At 32.5% G+C, this 23,474-nt stretch overlaps 1 protein-coding gene across 24 annotated transcripts in view; it reads right to left on the bottom strand.

Annotated features, from left to right (window-relative positions):
• Positions 1-23,474, bottom strand: part of LOC105478006 (mirror-image polydactyly 1) — a 402,680-nt gene that overhangs the window by 314,012 nt on the left and 65,194 nt on the right. For 21 of the 24 annotated variants that reach the window (XR_011625931.1, XR_011625930.1, XM_011734956.3 and 18 more), the window contains 3 exons: positions 15,514-15,745; positions 13,857-13,992; positions 12,114-12,219 (listed from right to left, as the gene is read on the bottom strand). Coding sequence is in view for 22 of the 24 variants with exons in the window: in XM_011734956.3 (XP_011733258.2) it covers positions 12,114-12,219; positions 13,857-13,992; positions 15,514-15,745 (474 nt within the window). In the remaining 2 variants the exon portion in view is untranslated. Of the gene's footprint in view, positions 1-12,113; positions 12,220-13,856; positions 13,993-15,513; positions 15,746-19,236; positions 19,312-23,474 lie in introns of all 24 variants that reach the window. The other 3 variants (XM_071100285.1, XM_071100290.1, XM_011734962.3) reach the window with 1 other exon arrangement.

Genomic DNA, 23,474 nt, shown 5'->3' on the forward strand with positions numbered 1-23,474 from the left:
ATCTCTACTAAAAATACAAAACTTAGCCAGGCATGGTAGCTCACGCCTGTAGTCCCACCTACTTGGGAGGCTACGGCAGGAGAACTGCTTGAACCTAGGAGCAGGAGGTTGCAGTAAGCCAAGATTGTGCCACTACACTCTAGCCTGGAAGACAGAGCAAGACAGGGTCTCAAAAATCAAACAAACAAAAATATGGTATTCTAAGATTTTTTAAGTTTAACATTATCATATACTTCTAAGTTGCCTCCTTAGTGCAGCAGGCAGCACATCAGTCTAATAAAATACTTCTAATTTGTAGGCCAGACAGAAGGGACAAAATGATGGCAAATAGTGATGTAAGCATAGATCAACATGCTACCCTGAAATATTCTGAGATATCAAAATGTTAAAATACTAATTACTAAACTTTAAATGCCAATAGGTTTCCTTTCATTTCTATAAACTGTGGCCAGATCTTTATACAGTTACTTGTAATGCAAGTTATATACCACTTTACATGAAATAGTACCTGATGAAAGAGGTAAGACTAGCATATCAGGTGCTTTAGTAATAAGTCTAAACATCTCTATGCTTAAAAGTAAGTATTATATACAGAGGGCTTCTTTGGTCCTGTGTGATCAAGAGAAAACATTTTTTTTTTAATGCTACTTCAAATCCAAAGATGTATATGTGCATTTAAAGGATGTTGCCATTTAAGTATTCTAAGGTTAAAATTTTAAATGCCAGAAAACACACATGCACAAACACATAAAATCTAGTTATAGAATTTATAAATGATAAGAATGTTTTTCAAAATTAAGGCATTACTCTAAAGATTCAATGCAATCCCTATCAAAATTCTACTGTAATTCTTCACAGAAATAGAAATAGAAATAGAAAAAACAATCCTAAAATTCATATGGAATCACAAAAGACCCCAAACAGTCAAAGCAATTTTAAGTAACTACCATTTAAAATATATCACAAAGCCAGAGTAATCAAAACAGCATGGTGGCTGAGTGTAGTAGCTCACGCCTGTAATCCCAGCACTTTGGGAGGCCGAGGCTGATGGATCACCTGAGGTCAAGAGTTCGAGACCAGCCTGGTCAACATGGTGAAACCGCATATCTACCAAAAATACAAAAATTTGCTGGGCGTAAGTGGTGCATTCCAGTAATCCAGCTACTCAGGAGGCCGAGGCAGGAGAAGCACTTGAACCTGGGAGATGGAGGATGCAGTGAGCTGAGATCACGCCACTGTACTCCAGCCTGGACGACGGAGCAAGACTTTGTCTCAAAAAAAAAAAAAAAAAAAAACCAGCATGGTATTGTCATAAAAACAGACACACTGACCAATGGAACAGGATAGAGCATCCAGAAATAAACCCACACAATTATGGTCAACTGATTTTCAACAAAGGTACCAAGAACACACAATGGAGAAAGTACAATCTCTTCAATAAATGGTGCTGGGAAAATTAGATATCTGCATGCAGAATAAAAATAAGCATCATCTCATCCCTTATTCAAGAACCAGTTTAAAATGCACTGAAGACTAAAACATAAAACCTGAAACTGTAAAACTACTAGAAGAAAACACGGGGAAAGTTCCATGACATTGGTTTAGACAGAGACTTCCTGAATATGACCCCAAAGGCACATGCTATGAAAGTAAAAACAGACTAATAGGATTGCATCAAACTAAAAAGCTTCTGCACAGTTAAGGAAACAACAGTAAGAGACAACCTACAGTGTAAGAGAAAATATCTGCAAATGACACATTAATTAAAAGAATAATACCAAAAATATACATGGAACTCGAACTACTCAAGAACAATTAGCATGACCAACATGGTGGAACCCTGTCTCTACTAAAAATACAAAAATTAGCCAGGCCTGGTGGCATGAGCCTGTAATCCCAGTTATTCGGGAGGCTGAGGCACAAGAATTGTTTGAACCCGGGAGTTGGAGGTTGCAGTGAGCCAACATCGTGCCACTGCACTCCAGCCTGGGCGACAGAGTGAGGCTCAGTCTGAAAACTAAATAAAATAAAATAAATAAAAATGGGCAAAGAACCTAACAAATATTTCTCAAAAAAAGACAAATGGCTAACAGTTATATAAAGAAAGCTGCACATCTCTAATCACAAGAGAAAGACAAACTAAAATCACAATGAGCTATCACCTCACCCCTGTTAGATTGGCTATTATCAAAAACATGAAAGATAACAAGTGTTGGTGTGGATGTGGAGAAAAGCAAACCATTACACAATGTTGGTGGTATTGTAAATTAGTACAGCCATTTTGGAAAACGGTATGAGGTTCCACAAAAAACTAAAAATAGATTACCATGTGATCCAGCAGTGTCACTTCCAGGTATGTATCCAAAGGAGTTGAAAGAAGTACATTAAAGAGATGCCTACACTCCCATGTTCATTGCAGCATTACTCACAATAGCCAAGATATGGAAACAACAGATATGCCAAACAATGGATAAATGAATTTTTTTAATGTGGTACAATGGAATACAATACAGCCTTTAAAGGGTAGGATTTAGGTTTCTCAGCTGGAAAAGCTGAAAAAAAGAAGGGATATTCTGTCATTTGCAACAACATGAGTAGACCTAGAGGACATTATGCTAGGTGAAATAAGCCAAGCACAGAGAGACAAATACCTCATGATTTCACATATGTGGAATCTAAAAATGTGGGACACACATAAGTAGAGAGTAGAACAATAGCTACCAGAGGCTGGGGGTGAGGGTGGAGGAGGAAAGGAGAGATCTTGGTCAAAAAATAAAATTTTCAGTTTGACAGGAGGAATAGGTTCTGGTGATCTATTACACATCAAGGTGACTGATAATGAATAGTAATGTATATTTCAAAAAGCTAAAATAATGGATTTTAAATGTCCTCATCACCAAGAAACAGTAAGTATTTGAGGTGGTAAATATGTTAATCAGACTGATTTGATCATTTCACAATGTATGTACATGTACTGAAACATCACATTGCACTTCATAAATCTGCAAATCATACATCAATTAAGGGAATAATATATACAGTTATTATTTGTCAATTAAAAATAAAACAAAAAACCCTCAAAACCAAAATTAAGGTATAACTGAATGACAATTTTTAACATCTATTAGGTTAGATGTGAAATTTGTTGCTTATAAAAAATCCTGATTCTGGAATTCAGTACTTTCGAAGGATCAATATGCAACTCTCAAACATTTTTAGTAAAGAAAACTTAATTGTAAACACTGAGCTTTTCCAAGGTGGATGACTATTACAAAGTTCACTAGAAAATCAATATAGCATTTTAGTTGGAATTTGCTCATTAAACACCCACAGCTCTAATGCAAATTATGATGGAATGAATAAAGCAAATACGCATGCTTCTTTCTTTTTATTAAATGTAAAATCTACTGTTAATTGCATCTCATATGTCATACAAACTTTTCTCCTTAACTATTAAATAGAAGCTTTAACAAAAGTCATTAGAGATTCTCTTTCTTTGACTTGAATAAATTTCAATATTTGTTCAGTAAAGGTTCACAGCAGTTAAATTACATTAACAAATATTATTAGCTACTATGTAAGCCAACCAAGTAAAATACTTATAGTGTAGGTAAAACAAATCATTGGGTGTTTACAATAATATTTGGATATCTCCATTTTTAAACACGGTTATCAAATATCCTATAATTCTTAGTCAAATGAGAAAGATTCAGAGAGGATCACCCGTACCCCCCTCAACCAAATACTCAAATTTGTTTAGTAAGCTAATTGTTTTCTAATATGGGCAAGAGTAAATATGAAGAAGCTGAACCATACTAAGTATGAGTTTATTGAGTCAAGGCAGAGTACATATTTTCTTAGTAGACCCAAGTCTATTGACAAATCCATATTCCACACTTTTCAAACTACTTTTAAAATACAGTAAGAGTGAGACAGTACCTTGGATAACATTCTAGTTTAAACATTGGCTCATGATTCTCTAAATAACATAATTTGGAGGACAGACATTTTGCAGGAAAAAAAATCCATCTGTTAACATCCTATGGTAGTTACGTAAACATAAAAGGCTAAATTAAAAAGAAGGAAAAATAAATCATTAGGATTTTAAACATATCAAATAATAACTGGATAATAATTCATGCTGGAAAATTCTAAGCAATATAGACAATAATTTTGTAAAAGATCAGACTTTACTACATATAAAGAATCTCAGATTCTATGAATATCTACCATTACAGTTTTACCTGAGCAATAACCATCTGGAGAAGAATTATAATGATGTCACATTGATTTCTTGCAAATCTGAGAACAATTGGCATTTATAAAACCACCAAATATATATTCTAGAACTACAAACACTATATATTTTAATTTCCTTAATAATTGTAATTTTTCCTTCTTTGCATAAACTGGTTATTGGAAATTTTAAACTAGATGGTAGATGACCCACACCAGTAGAAAATTAACCAAAACCTACTCAAATTAGTTCAATGTTTCTGTTTTTGGCATAACAATGCTGAATTCAACTGATTACTCCAGAACTTCTTTCATAGATGGGACTATTTGTTTTTTAAAACTGGACTTTGCAACATTTTATACAATTACTTTGTAAATAACTTTTTCTGATTAAAAAGTAGTACAAACTCATAAAAATTTAAAGGAGAAAAATATTTAGTATAGCCTTGTAACCCTGTAATTAAAATAAGCAGCATATGTTTCTACATTCTTCAGTACTCTTCAAAAACATAAAATAGCACATGAAATTTTATCATTTGGACATGCTATATATGATTCAACTAAGATGCTCCTAATATGAGATTATGGAAGTTTCCAACTATTGGCTATATAAACAACACTGTAATGAATATCTTTGTATACACATCTTTATGTATATACATACCTAATTAAGAAAATTACTAGAAGTATGATGACTAGATTAAAAGTCAGCTTTTAAAACTCTTAATATATACTTCAAACTTTCCTCTGTAAAGTTGCTGTAAATTTATACACTCAGTGTCAGTACAGAAACTGTTCAAGATTAATTTGAAAATTATGCAAAATAGTACGTTTCAGTAGCAAGACAATGAATCAAAAGCATTTTTTTAAAAACCCTCGATTACTATACACATGTATTTACTATAGAAAACTCAAAGACTTTATAAAAAACTTTTCTGAAAATATGTTCTATGCTTACATTCAAAGATTTAATATATGTGATGTTGGAGCTACCTTTTCCAATGTGAAAGAGAAAAATTTATCCCTGAAGCATTAATATCAGTATTGATAATTATATGCCTTTTGAAATATAACTTTAAAATTTTTTGTGTATTTACTAAACAGACTATCAGCATTAAATTTTAATAGATACCAACATGAAAATTATTTGAAATATAAGTGCTATCTAAATATTTTCTAATCTCATTTCCTCTTTAGAATCATTAGACATGTGAAAGAGTCTTTAGATAACTTTCTGAAAAGTTTTATTTTTGTTATTTTTATGTTGTAAATACCTTAATTACATATATTTTCAAATGCTTGACATTATGCTAAAGTCCACTGTATGTTAAACCCAATAAAATATTTCCAGCTGTTGGCTATTCTTACATATAATGGATCCTCCGTCTACTGCAATTTTATTGTTTTTCCAGAAAAAAACAAACTTTTCTAGGAAGCAAGGATACAAAATTGGTTATATTCTTTCCTCAAGTATTATTTGACCTGGCACTCGTCAGAATTCATTCTGATTCATATCCATAGAATTCTGTAGCCAAAGATAGTAATATATTCAATAGTCTATCAATATTTCTACCTGCTGTGTTTCACAGAGATGGGCCTTCATGTTCTTATCTGAAATTAGTGGTCATATCCTTGAAATCCCTTTTCTTTTCAAATTAAAAAAATAAATATAGATATAAATTTAAGGCAGCATTATAATTTAATACTATTAAGGCATTGAAGTATTAGGTTAAAAGCTATCACATTTTATTGATGCCCATTATATACACAGAAAAATTAGATTCCAATGTGTATTATTTCTTAAAGATAAAAATTATGCCATTTTCTATTCTGGTAAAGAAAATTAACTCTTCTTCCTCTTAGATGGTCAACATCATCTGAGATATGATACATAGTAACAGATAATCTTTTCACAAGAGAATAATGTAAACATTTTCTATAATATAATTTTTTCTCCCATTTTAATCCACTAGGGTATCTTGATATACTTGCTATTAAAGTATATCAATTAAACTCCTCTTCTCCCTACCAAAAGAAAATAAACATTCTCTATAATAAAAATATATTGACAATATATTTTTTTAATTTACAAAGTATCAGTCTAAATTTGCATGCATAGAAAGAAATCTATGTTTAAAGAGAAAAATCAAATGCTTGCATCATCAGTACAAGTAAGTTAAGCAAATTATGTAACCATTGAATTACAGGTTAAAATGCAGAAAGACAGATTAGAAGATAGATAGATAGATAGATAGATAGATAGATAGATAGATAGATAGATAGATAGATAGAGACTTAAAAACACAAGACTTAGGAACTAAGGAGTTCTTTTGGCTAAAACCTAATATTGGCTTTATTTCAGTTTAATTGGAAGAGGATCTCAAATTCATCTTCTCCATGAGATATCAGGAACCTGGATTTCTCTTTGTACCAAAGGTTAATAAGAAATGTGTCTGCAAAAGTCAAACAGCATTAAATACCAAAAACTGATTATTATTCTACAGGAGTTGTTCTGTCATTCATAATCTCTCCATGCTCCAACCTTCCACAGCTAATCTTTAATGGATGACATGCAAGAAAGAAAAATAACTAACATATAAAGCAGAGGCTCTAAAGTGAGCTTTTAAGAAATAGAAAAATAAGGCTTTTAAAGAAATATAAATATTTTAAATATCACAAAATAACATATAAAACACTATTTAAAAAAATACTTTTATGTAAAATTCAAGCATCATCTGCATGCTATAAAAGCAATAGAATAGAATATAATAGAATAACAAAAATTAAAGAGACAAAAAACACTAGATAATGCCCACTGGGACTGTTTGGGAAAAATGAAAGGTTTAATTGAACAAGCTATTTTTAAGACGCATAAAAACACATCATCACTGACATAAGAGTAAATTAATGGATGCAAATCAGGCCATAGCATACTATATCTCATTGTTAAATTCAATTGAACTAAAACCAATTTTTAAATGCTTGTGTTTTAATGACTTTTTTTAGGTGAGAAGAGATACATACCTAAAGAACAAAAATGCAATGTTTCTTCTCTGCCTCTCTAAAACATCCCCTAGCATTTGAAGGTCATTCATACAATTTTCAAATAATATTACCCACATGTATAATTTAATGAGCTAAAACTCAGTAAAAAGTTTTAAACAGCTACAATGAAGTAAATAATTAACACATAGGGAGTGAGATGGTCATTTCAGCTTTTCCTAAGACTAAATAAGACCTACTTATTATACATTCTAACTTTTTTTTTTAGAGATTTTAGATTTTAAAAAATATTTCAACACTTTTGAAATAGGGTTAATTCTAAAAATCAAGGAAAACTCAAAACTGGGGATCAAATTAAATTGTTAATAAAAATTCTTTGTAAACTATTTTAACAAAAGAAATAAAAATCAATTCCTTATGAAACAAAACCATATATAAATTACTATCCCATACTAATTATATAGATAAGTATGGGATAGTTATTTACATAATCACACATTTAGGAACACTTTGAGTATGTCCTCTATTAGATGAAGAAGTCTTGAGAAAACAAGATGGTTACATCATCATCATCTTATCATCATAATTATTATCGAGTGCCTTCTATGGGTTAAGCACTTCATAAACATTATCTCACTTAAGCATCACAACAACCTATAGTAGATTTTAACTAATGCTTAGTGAGGCTGTCATTACACATGATAAGTGGCAAAAAGATTAGAACAAAGGTCTGAATTCAAAGTCTGCGCATTTAACCACTACTTACAACATGTATGGTGTATTATGATTTCAGAGAAGTAATAACAGGCACAAAAAAAAAAATGTCTGAGATCCCAAATCTGTCTTATATGCTGATCTATATTCAGTGTCTAACACAGTGCCTAGAACATAATGAGTCTGTAATAAATATTTGTCTGATTTGTAAAGAAGTAAGCATAGTTCCTGTGAAACATTTAAGTTCTTAATAAACAGTATCAATGATGGTGACAATGACAATAATGATGGTGAAGTGAGAAAGGAAAAGAAAGGTAAGGGAGTCAACCATCAGAGATTTTAACATGATAGGGAACACAGCTGAGTTTCAAACTCTCATAAAATCACATTAGAATAACAGATTTGTGTTATGAAAAAACCAATGGGGAAACAAAGGAAAAAGACTTGAAGCTAAGTAATGGTCTACATAAAAGTTCATCATAGGTACACATTGCATAAAAGCTCAAATCTTTTGCATCCCATTTCTTTTATTTTGAATTCACATTTGAGTAAAATGTATTAGTGATATTAAATATCTGTATCTCAACTGCAGTTTTATTAATAATCAAATACTTTGTTTCTTCTTCTGTTTGTCCATTTTTCAGTTTAGTGCCTTTCAAAATCTATTAACAGTAGCCCATTAATTTTTACTTAAAAGCCAAACAGAATAAAATGTCTTTTCACAACTTCTGGCAATAATGACATCAAAGATTTAAGAATTTCATAAACGTAAAGCAACAAAATAATATTAATTTGAGCCACAACTTACTGAGTACTAGTTATATATCATGTTCTTTGATATATTAACACTAATCCTTAAAATCATCTGGTAAATTGGTTAATATTCACGTTTTACACGGGAGAAGATTAAAGGAGGTTAAATAACATGCCCAACGGTAGAGAATCAATATCAAGTGTCCAAGCTGTAATTTGAACCTGGATCAATGTGACTCTAAGGATTTTGGTCTTCCCAATTGCTCCAAACTGCCTACTGAGAACTGGACATCTTTTGTTTTACGTGGTCTTGACTGTACCAGAGTCTTATAAATTATACAATCACCTTGGAAGACAAGATAGACTAATGTATATATGATACATAATAAACATAAAGATATAAAAATAAATACAAGGAAAAGCTGAAAGACTAAAAAAATGGCATGGGTAAAAAAATGGCAAAACTGGATCACAGCCATCATAAAACCATATGGTCTTTATGTCTCAAATTTTAAGATTAGAGTGCAAGTAATTTCTTAAAAAAATCACATCTTTTGAAAATAATTTTTTTAACACTAAATCTATGCTCATTATAGAAAATCTGAAAAAGGCAGAAACTGTTCACTGAAAAATTAATAGTTTCACTTAAAGACCACCAACAGTTGCCTCTTATTTTATATAACATACATGTATATATATTGTTATTTTTACATTATATTATAGTTTTTCCCCTATTTCTTTCACTTAATAGTTACGATGTTTTTCTCATATCCTCAAATATTCTTAATTATTACAAAATGTCTCAAATTATAAATGTATCATAACTTATTTAATAATTCCCTTATGGTTAGACTGTTTTTAATTCTCTTGCTATAGCAACTAATATTATATGAATATCTTTATATATAAATCTCTGTATTTTACATACTCTAAGAAAATACCTACTATTTCCTTAGGGTACCTCATATTTTAGTTAACATTTTATTTTTAAAATCTATAGACAGATTGTCTCCTATTTGCTGTTTCCAATGTTTAGTTCAGATGTTCTTATAAGTATTTCTTTTATTGTGAAATGGTTTGATCTTCTTAAACATATATATTCTGCTTAAGTATATTATAATACTTATGTATGTGTGCGTGCTTATATTTTGCCAAATACACATTTTATTTCAAATATAAAAATGAGCTCATAGAAACAAACATCCATGCATATGTGGATTATTTGTTCTTTCACATTACAAGAAATAAAGAATTCATTAGATATAATCATAGTCCTATACTGCTCTTTTTTCTATTAAGATACTAACAAGGTAGTTTTTGTTGTTCTGTTTTGCTTTTTGACTGTACCTCCTATTCATCAGATAGAAAATAAGTTTATTTAAGACAAGCTTATTTAAGATCATACATAAAATGGGAAAATATGAAAAGGTTCAAAAGTCCACCAAAGGGTCAGTTACCAAATTTTCTGTTGTTTTAAACCAATGAATTTCTTCAGCAATTCATATTTTTATTTTGACATAGTAATAATAATTCTTTCTAATGTTATAGGCAAAATACTTTAAGTCTCTTCTTAAAATGAGATAGAAGTAAAATATTAAAGAGGAAAGATACACTTTGAAAATTTATACCTTAAAAAAACTTTGGGGAATTTTCATTTTGTGTCATTTTTATAAGCAAATGGTTGGACATATCTCTCTTAGTTAGATTGTTTTGTTCCAGAGAAACTAAATAACACTGTTATTTTCATCAATTTAGAATGCTATAAACATTTTATTAAACATCTTTTAAATAATTGACATTTATTAATATAATATTTTGTTATTAATGAGAAATATAATTATAAGAATAACAAAGTAATCAAATTATTTCCATTTTATGAATGCATGATTCAAACTGTTCAAATGGGAACCCTTAAATACCAATAAATAAATATTTGAAGTATCTGCTTGGCTACATTATAAAAAAATTAAGTAGTAAATATTATTGCTTAATTAGGTTTCCCTTCCAAGAAATAAATGGGCTAGGGCTAGGCAGACACATTAATTCATGATTTTCAAGAGGTTATGAAAACCCAAATCTTATTAAATTATTTCTGTAAGACATATGCAAAGTTAACATTATGCAAATGCCTTAAAACAAAAATCTTCTAATAGTATCCAAAACAAATTTCTTGTAATAGTATCCTAACAATTAGTATATTTATATATTTGATTATAAAAAGCTAAGAAATTGCCAAGTTGTTCTAAATTTATATTTGAAATACTTATTTTTAACAAACTATTAATTTTCCTCAAAATATGTTGCTCTCATATTTTCCCACACACAAAAATAAAAACGTTATGGTAGTTTAACACTAACAGAAAAGCAACCATCTAGTATTCAGCTGGTGTATTTATTTATGGTCATCTTTGATATATTTTCATAGCAATGTTCAGTTCTATTTTCCACAGTAATATTTTAAAGACAAGCTCTACTAGTTAATCAAATCTCTGACTTAAAATAATTCTTTCACATATGTAATCCCATTAAAGTGACTTGCAAAGCATGATGATAACCTCACACTAATCACAAAATTCAATTGTTTCTTAAAAGCATTCCAAATGATATAAAAATGTTAAAATCAGTGATGTCTAAAATGGCTCTGAATGCTAATGTCTATCACTCTATGAAATTTCTCTTTCCTTAACATACTAAAACAATGTGAGAGAGACATTCACAGTGGCATACACAGATGGAGATCACAGACCATTGAGAATCATTTCATTGTATCTATAACATATCAAAAACACATTAAAAAATTTCTCCTTGCAAAGACCTGTGAGTAAAGATAGACTCCAGAACATATTTAAGATAATCATTTATAATCTGAAAGTTTGGCAACCTTTCACTTTAATCTCAGGCAAAATATTATCTCTATTAGCATCTACATCATCAGATGAAAACTTATTAATTGCACAAAACAGATTTTTTAATCAAATGTAGGTTTCCATTGGCAATGAATATGTGACTATCTTCATACAAAGGAGAAGTATTTCCTCTCAACGAGCTAAAACAATAAGTGGTATTTGAACTGCTGGTTGAAAGGTAGAGGCACTGGTAATCATTATTTCCCCTTGTTTGTTCAGCCCCTTCCAACAAAACAAACAACCTTTTTGTGATTGGATTGACATGGTGTTAACAATGCATTTAATGCCCAAATCAGTATGAATACAGGTAAAGCTCTCACTAATACCAGTACCAGGATGTTAAAGCCACCTATTTTCTAAGCAGCCAAAAAAAAAAAAAAAAAAGGAAAGAGCTTCCCTCCTTTGGCAAATAAGCCAGTATGCTAGTATTCACCAAGACACATCATATAATAACCTTGTGTGTGATTCTTCAGGCCATATGTTAATATTCCTCTACTATACCTGCTGTGTTTTCAGCAATTTTAGCTTCTGTTTCTTTCTCTTGGAGTTCCAGCTTAAACTTTAGTTTTCTCTGTTCTTTATCTTCTTCAGCCAATTTCTGTTGAAGCTAAAGCACATTAAAAAAAAATCATGGATTTTTATCTGACAAAGGTCTTGCAAAAATATAATTAATTTCAAAGTTTTTGGTTTTTTTCTTAATTCTTATATAATATTTAACTGCCTAGATATATAACTTCAGAAAAAAAATTAAAAATTTAAGCTATTTATAAAGTAATAATTACCTGTAATTATATAGAAATTATGAAAACATCCCAATATACACTTAATTTATGTGTACAGGTGCATGAATAGGCAAATGAAATTCAGAAGACCAACACTATTCTTAAAAATAACTACTGCAGGTAGGGTGCGGTGGCTCACGCCTATAATCCCAGCACTTTGGGAGGCCGAGATGGGCGGATCACCTGAGGTCAGGAGTTTGAGACCAGCCTAGCCAACATGATGAAACCCCATCTCTACTAAAAATACAAAAAATTAGCTGGGTGTGATGGCAGGCACCTGTAATCCCAGCTATTCGGGAGGCTGAGGTAGGAGAATCACTTGAACCCAGGAGGCGGAAGTTGCAGTTGGCCGAGATCGCGCCATTGCACTCCAGCCTGGGCAACAAGAGTGAAACTCCATCTCAAAAGAAATAATAATAAAAACAACTACTGCAAAAGCTGTTTTATCCATCCTTTTTTCTTAATGCAAAATATTTGGAGGGGATTTGCCTAATAAAATAATAGATAGCACTGCTTTACAGTTTCTCTTAGTAAGTCCAATATTTTGAAACAAAATTAAGACAATAATCTTAATATCTGATACAAATGTCCCTTTGAGAATACTACCCCATCATATTCCATTTAAATTGGCACTGACACCTGACTCATAATTGGCATTTAATAAATAACTGCTAAATGAAAGTACAGAAAATGTCTCATACAGAATCCCTCCAAATGTTTTTTTAATTCCTCCCTAGGTTTTTGTCATTTTAGCTGTTTTCCTTCAAACATGATCAACATTCCTGACGTCGTGCTTCAGTTTGATTAGGTCACACAACTAGAATATTAAAATCAGAGAAGTATGTAGAGGTTAAAAAAAAAGAAGAAGACACAGAAAATGTACATTATTTAGTAAAATTATTTAATGATCACATGACTATAACTAGAATAAGAGTCAGAAGATAAAACATAACGTGACAAATTGGACTGGACAAAATGCAGCAGTATAAGATTAACACAAGGTAAATGACAATATGGCCAAGTCTTGTTACTGAAATGTTTAATTACATATATTACTGAGGTCAAATATGGGGAATGGATACTAATAAAGAAACAAAATTAAGATAGTAACATGAAACCAGTACATTCTATCTCTCATTCTCTATAATGCTGAAGTAGAGTTTTACTAAAATTTGAATGAATCTTTTTTTTTTTTTTTTTAAAGATACCTATACAAGGAACCAGGGGCTTATGAAAAAGGAAGTGCTAATGCGGACCAGCAAGGTAGGAAACCAAAAAAATGTTTTCATTGTCAACCCTTTAACTCAACCATACCCTGATGGCAAGGTATGGCAAAAACATAAAGCTACTGTTAAATGATTAAAGTACAAAATAAAACTGAATTATGATGGGCAACAAAGGAAATTTAGAAGATCAACAGCTAAAACCATACTATGCAATTATCAGACTTTCCATATTATACCTTTTTATTGCTTGTTCTGAGAAGATCCAATTCTTTTAGAAGAAATGCTATTGTCTTCTCTTTATCTGAGTCTGAAGTAACTTGACAAGGAGTCATACATTCATAATGCATATCATTGTGCCTATGTTCCATAATGCTGTAATAAAGAAACTGATTAATATTTCAGAGTAAGATAAACTAATTTTTTGACATTTTATATGCTACTTGAGAACAGTATCAACTTGTAAGTAAACAGTATAAAGGAAGGGAAAGAAAAAGAGATGGGCTGCTTTTTGAAGGCCTTATATTAAATTTGTAAGCATAGGTAAATCTTAGAGTCACTAAGAACAAATTTAGTGAGGTCTGGGACAGTCAGTGCAGCTCTATTTACCATATATGTCTCCTGTTGTAATTATACTAGATATCTCATAATCTGACTTTAGCCCAATCTCTACTATTTACTTTACCCATGTGGTTATAAAATGTTTATCCCTACTTCATTCTGTGCTTCTACTCCCCAGTATGTACTCCAACCTACACCTTAGTAAGAATCTGAAAAAGGGATGGGAACTATCAATACATCTATTTAATTATATCTTACTATCTATTAACATATCTACTGAATAATTTGAAAGTAAGTAGAAATAAAAGTTCCTATGCAAAACTCTGTTAAAAATAGTATGCTGTAAAATATTATTTTGTCTAGACTGAAAATATATTAGTCATTGAAACTTCTTTTTAAATCTAATAATATTTTTCTAGCACATGACTAATTATCAAAGTTCCTTAATCTCATGAGTAAAAGTATCAGGTATCACAAATTCAAATCCTTTCATGAGCTAGGTAGGCAAGGTGAATGGGTAAAAGTTGAGAACGTAAAATAATAAGGAAGGCAAATGATAGAGCACAAGGCCCTTTTAAAAGCATTCAAATTCATTTAAATGAAAAATAGTGCTAACCCAAACCAAAATGCATGTTTGGGCTTACCTTGTCCTGGAGCTGCCAGCTTTTTTACTTTCGTGAATGATATCTCATGTATATCAATTTAACAGTTATTTCCAAATACATAAAGAAAGGTCACAGAAAATAATATTGAACAAAATGGAATTAAACCTCACTGCCTTTCTTCAGATGCACTTTGTGCTTTTTCACTTAGTTAACTAGACATATTATACCCACATCATGGAAACAGTAGAAAACCCTGATAGATTCGCCAAGTTTTAATAAGTTTTTAAATTAGCCAACACCAAAAAGGAAGAAGGAAAGAGGAAGAAAGGGAAGAAGGGAGGAAGGAAGAAAAAGTTCTTCCAATTCCAACTTTCTCTTTCTCCTTTTTTTTTTTTTTTTTTCTTTTTCTTGAGACAGTCTCACTCTGTCGCCCAGGCTGGAGTGCAGTGGCACAATCTCGGCTCACTGCAACCTCCGCCTACCAGGTTCAAGCGATTCTCATGACTCAGCCTCCTGAGTAGCTGGGATTACAGGCATGTGCCACCACGCCTGGCTGACTTTTGTATTTTCAGTAGAGACAGGGTTTCACCATGTTGGCCAGGCTGGTCTCAAACTCCTGAACTCAAGTGATCTGCCTGCCTCGTCCTCCCAAAGTGCTGGAATTACAGGCATGAGCCACCACACCTGGCCCCAATTACCACTTTCTAAATCTAAGGCTATGAGCACTTACTTGTAATTTTCAGTAGTGGAGTAAACAGACTGATCATCTGGATGAGAACTGATGATCTGCAAATTCCTTGATCTCTGCCCTGGCCATTCTGTGTTCTCATATGATATTTCATTAACTAATTCAGGGGATTTTCGATGCATACTTTTTTCAGAATTCAGAGTCTGTTGTTCATCTGGCTGTGTACTTTTATTTATCCCTGTAGTTTCTTGCTCAAGATAACTGTGGGTTATGTCTGTATTTAAACAAAAAAGTAACACATGATATATTAAACACCATAACTACAAATTAAATCATTCAATCAAATAAATATTTTTGGAAACACTCTTATAGTTTTAAACAGATAGTTTCTAGTCTTAATCATACTGTAATCAGATAAGCATGGACAGTGTGGTTTTTGTCATCAAGACTTCCATTTCCACAGTTAATAGATATTTAGGATAGTGGTTTAAAATTTGGCTGCATGTTGGAATAACCTAAGGAGATTTTTTTAAATCCTCAGAGCTTCAAAAATCTCTGTAAGATTTAGTCTATATTTCTGAAGATCCTCAAATGATTCCAGCATATGCTCAAGGCTGAGAACCACTGATTTGAAGGTATTATTTTCTAGATTAATTTTTCTAGATTTCTGAAAATAGTATACAATAAGTTAATGATTATAGTGAAGTGATAATGTATGTGGAACTCTGGTATTAGACTGCCTGGGTTAGAATTCCAGCTTTGCCAAGTGCATCGCTTTGGGCTCAACCCATCCTGCCTCAGTTTCTTTTTTGTAAAATGGGTATATAATATTACTGTTGAGGACTAAATTAATGCATGCAAAATACTTGGCCTAGTGTCTGACACATCAATAAATGTTAACTATTATTTTTGTAATCATCATCATATTAAAAGGGACACAATACAAGGAGAATTATTTCTAACCTCCATCTTACCCTATATGTATTATACATTAGAAAAGATACTTTGCAACGCCTATCTCACAAAAATTATCTTACGCTACAGCTAGTACATAATGGCTATTTCAAAGGGACAGTGTGTATTTAATGACACATTAAAGTTTTGGGGAGAAAATGACACACAAATACATACACAAAGCAAACTCGTTCACTAGTAAATCAGCTCAACAGGCACCAATACTGATTGCAACTAGTATTTTATTATTTGGAGCAGAAATATTTCTTGAACTTTAAAAGGCAGGTTAATCTCACCTGATTTTTGGCAGTGCCTTCTTTAAACTTAAAATCATTGGAGGCAGAAAAGAGTCGTTTTATTTTATCTTACTTTTTTTTTTTAGACGGGGTCTTTCTCTTTTGCCCAGGCTAGAGTGTGGTGGTGCAATCATGGCTCACGGTAGCCTCAACCTCCTGAGCTCAAGCAATCCTCTTGCCTTGGTCTTCTGAATGGCTGGAATTAGAGGAGCGTGCCACCATGCCTGGCTAATTTTTATGTTTTGTAAAGATGGGGTCTTGCTATTTTGCTCAGGCTGAGTTGTTTTTGATTTTTTTCAAAAAAAGGGGGGTGCTTATAAATAAAATACCTCTCATGAAAATATTCATTTTTTAAGAGAAAATCATTAGCTTGTATATATGTTGAAATTAGGTATAGCCAGTGATGAACTCCAGATCTTGGACATTATTCTTACTGGTAGCTGGAAACTAGATCAGTATCATTTGTTTTTGGTAAATTACTCTCATATCACTCTGAAGAAATGAATTAGAAGAGAGAATGTGCTATCATAATTACACACCGTAAGACAGCTGTGAAATTTCAACATTATATTGTTTTAAATTAAATTAGACAGTTTTAGGAACAGATACATCTGAAGATTACTTGTTCATTCTTGACATTTCAAAATTCTTACTTGGTTTGCATTAGATGGTCACCATGCTACTTTTCTGTAATAGGCCGGCATTAATATAATGAAACTCTCAAAATCTGAATAAGAAAATTTATAAATGGGCACTAAGGAAAGCCTCTATATTATTAACAGACCATGCTTTCTTACACTAACATAACATTGTAAGTAGCTCAAATGAAAAACAATCAGAAATAGTTACTGAAAGCTTTATCAAAATAACAAAAATTGCCCCTAGGGACATATTTTTAAAAAACTCTTAAGCCCCACATTCTTCTTCAGTTTATGAAGTGCCATGTTTCTTCAAAAGGAAAAAGGATGGTCCATGGACCACTGCCAACTATAAAAGCCCCCAGGTCCCCATGACAGCCCCACAACTGCTTCAGACTCTTAAGTCCCAACTCTTTTTGGCCTGTTCAAGACCAAATTTACCATTATCTACAACTGGTCCCAAGTTGTTTTGTTTTTGTTTTTTTCTTTGAGACAGAGTCTTGCTCTATCACTCAGGCTGGAGTGCAGTGGCGCGATCTCAGCTCACGGAAACCTCCGTCTCCCGGGTTCAAGCAATTCTCCTGCCTCAGCCTCCCAAGTAGCTGGGATTACAGATGCGTGCCACCACGTCCAGCTAATTTTTGTATTTTTAGTAGAGACGGGGTTTCACCATGTTGGCAATGCTAGTCATGACCTCCTGACCTCATGAACCGCCCGCCTCGGCCTCCCAAAGTGCTGGGATGACAGGCATGAGCCACCGCGCCCAGCCTTGTCCCAAGTTTTAACCACCATATTTCGAGGTCTAATTCAGTCTATTTTTCCTTTCAGTTTTTTATTCCTTACCTCCTGGTGTTTAGTTGACCTTATCCCTGCTATTTAAATTTGCTATTTGTTTACTAGTTTTATAGTTCTCTTTCTTCGGTTTTAACCTAATGTCAAATTTTGTGATCCCCTGAACTCTTGATAAATCACCACTATTTAACTTGTGACCACATTATCTTCTTCAAACTTAGAGCAGATGTGGAAACTTCCCAATAAGAGCTTCCCAATAAGAGGGCTCTTTGTTGATCCCTCCTGGATCTTAGTAATTATAACCCCTTGAAGTTTTCTTACAATAAATCCATTGATTTCTGACACACTCTAGACTTTCATTCTAAAATTTAATTTTAAATGTTAAAAATTTTTAAAGGACCCATACTGTGTGACTTGGTTCTATTTCTGGATATTTCTCATTTTGTTCAGTAGTAAAAGCTTTTAGATTTCTAATTCAAAAGTCTCATCAGAAATTTGGAGCCTGCTCTGCAAATCAGACTATCCATACTCTTCTACTGAAAATTTATTTCAAAAAAATTTTTTTAAGTCAGGATCTTGCAATGTTGTGTAGGCTGGCCTCAAACTCTTGGGTTTAAGCAATCCTTCCACCTCAGATTCCCAATCTGAGAATTTAATTTTACTTTAGAATATACATGGCTGATTTATAAAAATTTTCCTGCTTGTCTTGTTTTTTTGACCAACTATTTTGGCAAGTATGATTCCAGGAAATCAACGTTAAATCCTCTGAAGGCTCTCAATGCTCTCCTGTCTGTCATCCTGCATTACACTATATTAGTATTCAAATATTTGTATAAAAAGGTTGACTACTCTAATTTATTTATTCATTAATTTACTGATCGTTCATTTAAAACTTACAGTGTGATATGCCTTGTGGTAGGTACTGGGAAAACAAAGATGAATAAGAAACAAACACTCCACTCAAAGACTCTCTAGTACAGTGAGGATAGCAAACTCATCTAATGATCTGAATACAGTATAGTAAGGATTATGCTTGGGCTATGGAGGCCAAATACATACAATATGCTAGACATACTAATGCTCACCTGGAAGACTCTAGGAAGACTTCACAAAGGCATTTGCTCCAAAAAAGGTCAAGTAGGGATATGCGAAGTAGCAAACTGCCAAAGAATAGGCAGAGTTAGATGAAATAAAAAGTTAATAGACTATAAAAATAAGAGAATAGGAATAGGAATATAGAGGAGAATAAATAAATTTAGGAAAAACCAAGAGACACTTCTTGTATTGAAATGACAAGATGTTATAGTCAGGAAGAAAATTTCTAAAATCAGTATTAAGGACAAAGTCCAGGGTATGGCTCATCTGGAAATGAGTTGATGAAATAAATTAAAAGTGAACATACTTGGAGTGGGGAAAATCAAGAAGTCAGTGTGCTGAAAGTACCACCTTTGAAGGCACTGAAGTCATCCAGAAAAATGGCAGAAAATGGAGAGAAGAAATGAGAGCCAAATGTCAAAGATTTCAATGACTACAGAAGCAAGCTAAATGAGAAAACTGACAAAAACTGACATTAGATAATCCTTCATTTTTACTGTTTTATTTTGAAATAATTTGTCTCATAAAAAAGTTGCAAAACAAAGAATTACTGTATGCCCTTTACCTAGACTCCCCAAATATTAACATTTTATCATGCTTGCTTTATTAACCATTCTTTCTATATGTATCTACACAGATACAATTTTTTTTTGAGAGGATCTTGCTCCGTCACCCACGTTGGAGTGCAGTAGCACAATCATGGCTCGCTGCAGCCTTGACCTCCCGGACTTAAGCAGTTTTCCCAACTCAGCCCCGCAAATAGTTGAGACTACAGCTGTGTGCTGTGTTGTCATGCCTCACTAATTTTTTTTTTTTCAGAGATGGGGTCTTGCCATGTTGCCCAGGCTGGTCTCAAACTCCTGGGCTCAAGCAATCCTCCTGCCTCTGCCTCCCAAAGTATTGGGATTATAGGCATAAGCCCCCATGCCTGACCTTACAATTTTTTTTTTTTCTGAAACATTAGTGAGTAAGTAACAGGCATGATGCACTTTGACTTTTCAAGACAAATGTTAAGATACTGCTCTATCATCTTGCATTTTGCCTAATTTTCTTTACCTTATTCAGAGCCCAAATTTATTTCTGAATTAGTACCTTTTCCAACCAAGAGAAGATGAAAGCAGTTAGTAACTCTAAGTTCAGTTATTTTCCCTAAACTCTCCATCTCTGAAGGATCTTTATGAAGCAATAATGAGATGAAGCTACTAAGAGCTTTAGCTGAGCTTATTTGTATTGCCCCATCACTTGAAAAAGAACTGCATACAGAAATATAAACACAAGCCAGTAAAATGTCATAAAGTGAAGCTATTGGTCTGTTTTGCATATTAGTCAATTTAAAAGATAAGATAAATGTTAAACAGAAAGATATTCACTTTCGATTCAAACTCTTATCTTTAGGCAGATGAAAACTTAAACCTAAAACCGTCCTGTTGATTCCTCTATCTCTTTCATGTGGTTTGAAACGGAAACTCTCTTTAGTAATCCAGTTTAGTGTTTAATTAATGTCATCGTTGACTGTTCTAACATTATGACTAACCGAATTAATACTATTCAACTTCATTTATCTATATGGACTTAAAGAATAAACTGTCAATCTCTTCTTCATTATTCAAAAGTTATGAAGTCTGACTTTCTCAGAGTTAACATGGAAAAATTTATGATTACTATCAATCTCTTCATTTGCTTTTCTGTGGGCACATTCTTTTATTTAGACATAAGAATTCGACCACTTCAAACCAAATATAATTCCCAACTTTTGCATTTACTGTATGATACTATCACTACCACATAAACTTATCCTGCTATCAATTGAAAACGACATTATGGATTACTACTAGGTATTACCCTAAAATGCCACCTACTGCTATTGCAAGAGACAGTTTATTCATTTAGGCATAAAATCTTAGTACTTAATACATCTGCAGAGACCAGCTGCATTATATGCTTTGAAGACCCTGTATCTCTCTAGTGACTTTCATGCTGTTTCCAATGAACCATTTTCATGATCTAATGAATTATTGCTTGCTCCTGGAGGTGTCAGTATTGTTAACTGTCACAATGCTAATGCTGTTGTTAAACCCTCAATTCCTTAGTCTGGAAAATTAACAGTATTACAACATCATTGCCTATTCTAGGAAGGAAAGCTTTAAGATTCCCTTTGAGTTCAATTCTTCAGACAATTATACATTTTTTAACATACACTATACTCAGATTGATGCTACCCAGTAAATCATGACTCATTGCCAAAAATAACTATTATTTAATGACCACTATACAGAAGTAAGGCAGTAGCTAGAATCAAATAGGGATTCTTAGAGGCTGGGAAATTCTGTTCTGCCTGGCTTTGTAAATAGTTTGTGACAACTGGTATCTGTGTAAACGGATTTGATGGTCCCCTGGGGGGTCAATACTGTTTACAGAGCTGTTTCTTCAGAGTGGTTGAGCTAGAATTGTCTCTAGGGTTCCTACTGGGGTTACTCAGAATAGCAACATCCCAGCTACCTGAGAGCTCAGGGACAGGAAAGAGGAAGAGTGGATAGAAGTATTAGGGGCAAATACATTCAAATAAATGGATCGCCTGCCTCTTAAGATGAAGATGCTACTTAGTGCATTTATATCTAAAATGAACATAGTAAAGGCAATTTGTTAATGTGTTCTCTGATACTTGATAACACAACTTCACCACTTCTGTAAATTCTGTCTTTTGGGGGGTGAGAAAAGAAGGTTATACCTTAGCATCTGATTTTATAAATATAAAAGGAACCAAATCTCATGATTAACGCTTCTTTCCTTCCTATATGGTCCATCGCCATATTATATAAAAACATCAAAATATGAAGACTTTCTTTTGCTATTAGACTGCAAATTTGATGTGATGATGGAATTTCTATAGTAGTTCTACATGAGGCAGGAGAATGGCATGAACCCGGGGGGCGGAGCTTGCAGTGAGGGGAGATCACGCCACTTGACTCCAGCCTGGGCAACAGAGCAAGACTCCATCTCAAAACAAAATAAAACAAAAACAAAAACAAACAAACAATAACAAAAAAAGATGTCTTTTTACAATGAGTAAAAACTTTTTTTTTAATGAACATTAGTTTTTAAATAATCAGAACAATGTCGACTAGTGATTGCTCCCAATGACTTCTACCAATTCCTTAAGTAATTTAAACATAGTATATACTCTCTTTCTCTCAGTGTGTACAAATAATATTTATTTCCATTACTAAATATTTCCAACTATGTTTCCCTTTTCTGTGGAATAGAGGGTTAGCTTTCCACACAGATGCATATTATATGTGCTCCCCCACAACATCTAGGCAACACAGATGCATATTATATGTGTTTTTCCCCATACATAACATTATCAGAAACCTCTGTCACATTACAGTAGATTTGCCTAATATGTGTGTACAAGATAAAAGTTTAGACCATCCAACTGGTCTAATCACTACACCACTGATACGCTTAGACCTTCCAAGCAGAACCACAGGATTCTGAAGACGACTACAAGGTTTGAATTCTGGCTCCATAATATAGCTGTACAGCCTTTAGCAAAATATTTAACCTTTCATCAATTTCCCTAGCAGTAAAGAGTACAAATGATAGCATCTACCTCAAAAAAATGTTAAGAGAATTAAACTAAGTTACATAAATCTTTTAGAAAAGTGTTGGCATAAAACATACAATAAATATTAGTGACTATTATCTTTAGAATCTGCTTTGCTAAAAGCTACTTTCTCTATTTTGATTTCTCCTACCTTTCCGTGAGATAACATCACCATCTTGGGACAATATTCAAACTTACAATTCAAATTTATGTCTTTAATTTCTCTCAAATATTAAGAAAAGCAAGAAAGGTATCTATTTTCCTAGTTATTATGCTAGTTTTCACATTTTAAATTTTCTCAATTTCCTGAACAAATTTATTTGCTGATCAATAGTCAGCATATAGTTGCACAGCTAAAATCAGTACAGCTGACCTAATCAACCAAGTTGTTATCTAAACATTTACTTTTTCTTTCAGGAAATGTTAGCAACAATGGGGAAAAAATCTCTCAGAAATACTAACATATCTAATACTTTCTCTTTTTACTTTTTCTCTTTTCTTTGGGCCCAAATAATGTTATCCTGTAAACAACTGTATATAATTCTTTTAAAATATCAGAAGACATGGAAATGAAAAATAAATAGAACGCCACCTAATTCAATGACAAACATAAACACAAAG

This window comes from Macaca nemestrina, chromosome 7, assembly GCF_043159975.1.
Source record: "Macaca nemestrina isolate mMacNem1 chromosome 7, mMacNem.hap1, whole genome shotgun sequence".
Taxonomy (NCBI): domain Eukaryota; kingdom Metazoa; phylum Chordata; class Mammalia; order Primates; family Cercopithecidae; genus Macaca; species Macaca nemestrina.